The sequence below is a fragment of the Engraulis encrasicolus genome, chromosome 8 (assembly GCF_034702125.1).
Source record: "Engraulis encrasicolus isolate BLACKSEA-1 chromosome 8, IST_EnEncr_1.0, whole genome shotgun sequence".
In the NCBI taxonomy this organism is placed as follows: Eukaryota; Metazoa; Chordata; class Actinopteri; order Clupeiformes; family Engraulidae; genus Engraulis; species Engraulis encrasicolus.
The window spans coordinates 25,871,293-25,878,792 of record NC_085864.1 but is presented as its reverse complement, the minus strand read 5'-3'; the positions used below and the strand labels follow the sequence as shown (position 1 = coordinate 25,878,792).

The 7,500-nt window shown below is 46.4% G+C and overlaps 1 protein-coding gene across 1 annotated transcript in view; it reads right to left on the bottom strand.

The window, feature by feature from the left end:
• lekr1 (leucine, glutamate and lysine rich 1) overlaps positions 1-7,500 on the bottom strand; it is a 167,091-nt gene that overhangs the window by 10,851 nt on the left and 148,740 nt on the right. Inside the window, exons 10-12 of the mRNA XM_063205317.1 lie at positions 6,705-6,798; positions 3,661-3,825; positions 1,002-1,301 (exon numbers count right to left, since the gene is read on the bottom strand). Coding sequence (XP_063061387.1) covers positions 1,002-1,301; positions 3,661-3,825; positions 6,705-6,798 — 559 coding nt within the window. The remainder of the gene's footprint in view (positions 1-1,001; positions 1,302-3,660; positions 3,826-6,704; positions 6,799-7,500) is intronic.

Genomic DNA, 7,500 nt, shown 5'->3' with positions numbered 1-7,500 from the left:
GCTCCTTCTCTTTCCATATATTTGTCTCTCTCTGTCTCTCACTCTCTTAATCTCTTTTGCCCCTACTCTCTCTCCTCCCTCCACTACCCGCCTAACTAGAGAGATTCAACTTCAGGTCAGGCTCATCTCTCATGCATGCAGCCAGACTCACGCTCTCTCTTTTTTACACACTTAAATATCTCTCTCTCTCTCTTAAATATCTCCCCCTCTCTCTCTCTCTCTCTCTCTCTCTCTCTCTCTCTCTCTCTCTCTCTCTCTCTCTCTCTCTCTCTCTCTCTCTCTCTCTCTCTCTCTCTCTCCACATTTGACCTGCACTTGTATTTTCCTCTTTTGCTTGTCTCTTCCACATGAAATGATATATCTCAGAGTAGTTTTTCATCTACCATCTCCATACAGTAGAATGTAACCCATTTAAATAATCGAAAGGGGACATAGAATTTCAACATACAATATTAAACAAAGTGTATGCAGCCGGCAGCAAAATGTACCCGTACTTTTAGTGCTCCAAAGTAATCTGACATGATCTGTGACTTTTTGATACATTTTTAATTAGTACCGTGCTTATTTGTATTAACAAGTGATGGGATGTTGTGATTATTCATGAGGCGTGTGTAACTTGTTTTCCAAACAAAATTTAATGCATTGAAATTCTAAACGCAAACATTGCGGGTGGTATACCGCAAGTATACTTCAAAATTTGTGTTTGTGTTTTAAAGGTAACCATGTATTTTTCACTTCACCATATTTTGCTTCGTAAGAATTGTTTTAATTCTAGGACCATGCTTTGACTTCACAACAACAACAACTACTAATACCACTACTACCATAGATTAAGTATCCAGAGGAGTTTACGGAATAGTTTCTTCTGTAATCAATATGATGTAAGCTTCTAAACATACCCCTTCAGGAGAATAAGAGACTTGTAGAATGAATGGATTTCAATGGAGAGGTCAGGCCCATTTAGGAGACCGGAGTTGATCCCACCTGCAGACTGTCCTCACCTCTTTCTCCAGGGTTGCGTTGAGGCTCTTGAGCTGCTCCATGTCCCTGAGGGCCTGGGCCAGCTGCATGGCCCTCTGCTGGTGCTTCTGCTGCTGCTGCTGGAGCTCCACCTGGCCGACGCTGCGCTCCTGCGCTAGCTGCCTCTGCAGGGTGTGGGCCTCCTCTCGTAGGCGTTGCGCCTCCTGCTCCCGCTGCTGCTCCTGCTCCGACAGCCTGGCGTTGGCCTCCATCAGCTGCTCCTCCAGAGCCACCACCTCCCTTTGGAGCTCCTGCGTCGCCCCCTGCACCAGCGACGGGAGCTGAAAGGAGAATGGATGGCCGGGATCCAGCTGTTAGCATTAGCAGTTAGCGTCAGAGCTAGTTAGCAATGGACGTCATATCATGATTAACTGCCGGTTTTCTGGTTGGCCTACAGCTCGACACAGCGCGACTTGGCCGCCACTTTTTGCATCACGATTGAGGTGTGTCACGTCTATACGAAAAGCAAAACGTTGCAGCCGAGTCGTGCTGTGTCGAGCTGAAGGCCTACCTGAAAACCGGCAATGGAAAAGAGGCACAAGAGACATCAAATTAGACATATATTTTACATTATTTTCAAATAAATTACAATGCAATTCTTTTTTCTGAAAAAGTAATTAAAGAACATTAAGCACTGGTAATCATACGCTAAGCTAGGCAACAGAAAATCCACATTATTAATATTCTCCCTGAAGAAAGCCTTTTATTCCAAGCAACTGATCTCATATGGGCCCTGCCTACTATAGAAAACCGCCCCAGCAAGCTGACGTGACAGTAAAATGCCTCAGCTTCATTCCGTTCTCCTCTTTCTCCTCCTCCTCTTTCCTCTCCTCGACCACGTCCTCCTCCGCATGGGAGTCCTTCATGTGGGCGAGCAGACATGAGGGTGCCGGCTGGTGGCTGACATAGTGCCATAGTAGTCAGGGACGGATTAACGCACAGGCTAGATAAGCCTGCAGCCTAGGGCCAAAAGTGGAAAATTGCAGGATTTGTGACAAGATGCAATATTGAAATATTCATTTGTTGTGTTGAGCACAAAAAAGGTACAGCAACTATGCTACTCATTGAAACTGGGCTACCTATTGCCAAATTTGATCTTTACATGAAAGTTGAATAAGTAATAAACTAATGCTTTCTAGCATGGCCCAAGTACAGTAATTTTTGCTGCTAAAAATGTCTATTTCTTGAAATTCCACAACGCGGAACAAAAAATCGTACACAGTGTACCTTTAATTCCCAACTCATTATTATGACACTGTCTATGTACGTAAATTTGCCTTCTGCGGGGCCCCACAGAAACCTGTAGCATTGGGGCCCCAGGCCATCTTAATCCGTCCCTGATAGCAGTCTGGACTGAATCCTGCACCATCCTACCATATCCTACCCTACCCTCGCCCTACACTATACAGTCATTGCTACTCTACCGTACTGACGTGTCTCGCACAGCCCAACCAACCTCAGACTCAGCCTCAGCTTTTCGCCGCAATCCCACCCCATCCCACCCCGGGGCCCTTTCTCCGCAGACACAACCCTTCAACGTCACTTCTGGACCAGTAGGCCTGCCATCTCCAATCTTCCTCGCTCGGGCTTGCTGCCGCTTGCTGCTTGCCCCTTTGCCTTTGCGAGTGGAGCTGTGTAACCAGTATCGCAGCCTCAGCCTCAGCCAGCCAGCAGACATTCATCAGACATCAATTATGCCCCCGAACAAAAGGGTGTTTAGGGCCAAAAACCCAGAAGAGACAGAGAGGGCAAAGCAGGAGGACGGGGAGGACGGGGAGGACAGGGAGGCAGGCGGGGAGAGGGAGATGAATGCCGGCTGAGTGAATGTGTGTAATGGGGAGAAAGGGAAAGACAGAGAGAGAGAGACAGAGAGGGAAAGAACCAGAGAGAGAGAGAGAGAGAGAGCACCCGAGAGAGAGAGAGAGACTCAGAGAAAGAGAGAGAGAGAAATTCAGAGTACTCACTTACTTAGAAATGAGAACAAGTTCTGAACAGACAGGCTAAATAAAAGATGACAGAAAATACAGTCAGAAGACAGAGACAACTATATCTACTGTAAAACAGTAAGCAGCGTGCCTCAGTAGTTCCAGAGTTGGTCATTAGATCACAAGGTTACTGGTTTGAATACCACCCTTACTCATGGCTGAACTGAACTTGAGCAAGGCACTTGACCCCACATAGCTCTATGGACTGTATGTAATCAATACCATGTAATGACTGTATGGCTGTGGGTTGATATGGATACAACAAGCATCAGCTAAGAGTATTGCAATGTACAGTATGTACCGTAATGTAAAAACAGGTGACTAAGAAGACAGAGTAGGCTACAGCACCTTTAGGGTACAGCATCTCTATGTGGAGTTCCTGTTTCTTTAAAAAAAAAAAAAAAAAAAAAAAAAAAAACAGATTAAATGGTGACATCGAGTAATGCTTGGGAGATAGTTTATATAACTTGTCTGTTTGCTGACCATACTGTAACTGTATGTTTAGTTCTTCATAAATAATAAACAATATTTAACATGTGATTCCAGTTAGAAAGCCGTGATGCACCACATTTCTGATAGACTGCCATTTCACTGTGAGGGGGTAGTTTCACCTATAAATGGCAATGGAAGGGTACGTCGAACTCATGGATAGCACCTTTACATGGAGTTCCTGGTTCTCCTGCTGGTATCTGTTGAGGAGCTCCTGGTTCTTCTGCCTCTCGATGTCCATCTCCAGAGCGGCCTCTCTCCTCAGCGTCACCTCTTTCTCCTGCAGCCGCGACGCCACCTCGGCCCTCTGCTGCTCCAGAGCAATCTCTATCTGTCGATAGACAAACACTTTAACTTCATATGGGAGGGCCACGACAAATTCAAAAGCAATAAAGCACTCAAATATTCACAGAGCGCAGTTTTATGTCTTGAACATCAATGCCCATGTTACAGCAGTAGTGTGCATGCCATGCTCACACAAACAAGCTCGCACGCCTGCACGCACGCACACACGCACGCGCAAGCACACACACACGCACGAGCGCACACACACATTCAGTCAGATTAATGCCAACTCAGATTTATACACTTTACACAAAACATACATTGACAGATGAGCACAAAACCTGACCACAGTCTGTCTATCCAGCAGTCAGAAGCAGAACAAATGACAGCAGAGCGGGGGAGTGAATGAGCGTTTGAGTGTGGCTTGGCTCTGGGTGATAAACACTGGCTCAGCACGGCGGGATGTCTGATTCAGCTTTGGGTGATGACACTCTTGTTTGTTTCCAAGCCTCAGAAAAAATATAAAATGGCGCAGAGCGTCACTAAAGCGTTACAGTAATTGTGGCCTGCCTAAGTCGACTCGCCTCGAGACAAAATTTCTCACCAAAAAGTGGCCAGACTTTAAAAATATTGAATTGTTGGAAACAGGAAAAAAACGAACAAAACAACAAAAAAAAAGACGACGCAAGCTGGTTAGAGCAATTAAAGACAACAAAGACAAGGCCTGGTGGCATGCGATGTATTTTTAGGCGGGCACACTAGTCAAGGCCACCACGCTCTTCAAAGCGATGCGTGCCAGCGTTACAGGGCAGTGCGTGTGTAAAGTGTATGTCTCTCTGTACGTGTGTGTATGTGAAAGAGTGTGTGAATAAGCGTGTGTGTGTATTTGTGCGAGGGAGAGAGAGAGAGAGAGAGAGAGAGAGAGAGAGAGAGAGAGAGAGAGAGAGAGAGAGAGAGAGAGAAAGAGAGAGCGAGACCGCACTTCCTCGGCTTTGGGTAAACGTCCGTGTCAGGGACAGGAAACCAGAGGGAGCTTTGTGTAATTTTGGGCTAAATCAAAAGGCATTCCTCCTAATACTGTCGTGCTGAGGTGCAACCTCGCTGACCCTGAACAGGAGGGGTGAGCTCAGCCACACAGCCAAAGGGGAGAGGAGAGGAGAGAGGAGTGGAAGAATGAGGGAGAGAGACACACTGGAACTGTAAACATGAAACACATTCACCGGCCACAGGGTGTATCTTTCCACCTTGGCTGAGAAGAGCACAGGAGGCTACGGGGAGAGGGAGGGAGGGCAAGGGAGAGGGTTAGGGAGAGAGAGGGAGAGGGAGAGGGAGACATACATACAGTACATACATATACTGTAGACAGACAGACATAGACATAGACATAGACATAGACATAGACATAGACATAGACATAGACATAGACATAGACGGAGACAGTCAGAACGACAGAGATTAAGACAGAGACAGTAACAGACAGGGAGCGAGAAAGAGATTGAGACAGATTAAGACGTGAACAAAAGACGCAGACAAAAAAAGAAAGAGAGGCTGAGAAAGACTAAAACAGTACTGAAAGAAAGTAGCTTCACAGCTAAGGCCATAGGCATGTTTGCGTTTCCTTACATGGCAGCTCTGCTCCAAGAAGGTGTGCCTCAGGCCCATGAGTGGGACACAGACCTGCTTGACTCAGTGCTGCTGGGAACCATGCTAACATGCACAGTAATATGTCAGATGGGATGGGAGTGTTCTGGGAAGGTGAGTCGAATCGTTTCAGGGACCAGAACAGAGAACCTCAGCTATTAAAGAGGCACTAGGTAGGATGACGTCATTTGCGCGGTGGCCGTGGCATGCCTGTCTCAAAATCTACACCGTAATGAAAAAATACTGTTCAAATGAACTCTCTGTGAGACTGTTTTTCATCCCGGAATGCCAGCAGTTGATACAAATCTGAATACGGTATGTAAAGCGTTGTTTTCAAATGATAAGTGTTTCCCACGACACTCCCTCGAACCGCGCTGCCAAAACTTGCATGTGGGGTTTTCTGACAGCGGATCGTGGAAGTAATCGCGAGAGTCATCGTTGACTTACTAAAGACTCGCATAAGCGTTGACTGACTCGGGACCGTGATTAATTAAACTTTTAATCCTACCTGGAGCCCCTTTAAGGGGGAGGGCAATGCATAAGTGGCAACCGACATTGTTAGATTTTAGTTAGGTTTGCTGATTTTTCATGTCTTGCTCTTTACAACGGGCATCATGAAATGTTCTTTCTTCGAGAAAAGCAGCAAGGTCTGAATAGGACCTTTAGTCATAGTTTTGATGAGGTATTTTTGCCATCATGACAGTTCAGTCAGGTTTTCTAATGTATATAACATATAACGTTTTCTTGCCCATTATAACAGACAGCATGTAACGTCCATTTCATGTCAAGCACTAAAGACACCAGAATATAGTTTTCTTTGTAAAGGCTTTTTCATCTTAATTGGGATCTGTTTGTAAACCATCAGTTTGTGTGGTTACCAGGTATTAACCACCCTCATTACATCATCACCTCAGGTTTTGTACATTTTCATAATGCCTTTCACAACAATATTCTCGTCTTTTTGGTGAGTGCTTGTTGATTTTGATAAACTTTTATCCTGCCCTTCTCAACAGGCAGTACAAAATGTTCTTTTCTTCATCACAAAAATATTTGAATAAGACTTCGGAGACATGTTTTTTTTTTTCTTTGGTGAGGGTTGTTTTCAGGTTCGTGCAGCCAGTCTACACACGGCAAAATGTTGGCCAGTCGATCGGAAACCCGGTTTGCCTTTTTCGAGGGCTCGCCTCGCACGCAACGAGTGCCTGTTGACCCGTGTTTATTTTGTATAGAATCTGTTTGTGTGAATCTGCTTGGTGGGGTTTGTGTATCGGCCGGTCCGGTTACCTTTGCCTTCTGCTCCTCTGCTTCCTGCAGCTTCTTCCTGAAGTCCTCCTCCAGCCTTTGGAGCTCACAGACATGGGCCGCACTCATCTCCTGCCTGACAAACACACACGCACAGATGCACGCACGCACATATACACACATACACAGACACACACACACACACACACACACACACACACACACACACACACACACACACACACACACACACACACACACACACACACACACACACAGACACACAGACACACACACACACACACACACACACACACACACACACACACACACACACACACACACACACACACACACACACACACACACACACACAGGTCTGTTATTGTGTGTTCCCCTCCGCACAAAGGATAACAAGGAGCATTTCATGAAAGAGGCAGGTGTCTGAAGGGCTTCCCAGCCCTCAATAGGCCGCCATAAGGAGTCATTCATTCATTCAGGCAGGCAGGGAGCACAGCACAGCATGGTAGAATAGAGCTGCAATCAAGGCCACTGACAGCTTTGGCTGGGCCCAGGACAAAGTCATCTGAAAGGGCCCCCCCACCCAATACATATACAATGTAATGAGAACCCAATTTTGGGCTCCCTCTGTCCCTGGGCCTGGGACAGCTGTCCCCTTTGTCCCCCCTTGTTGGCTTCCCTGGCTGCAATCATATCAATACTGCAGGTGAGTGAATAGCGGAATATTAAAAGCTAGCTCAAGGAGTCAGGGAGGGGGCGTTCAGCTTACCGTGCACGGTTACCCTCAGCAACACTTCAAAGGCAACGGGCGCCACCG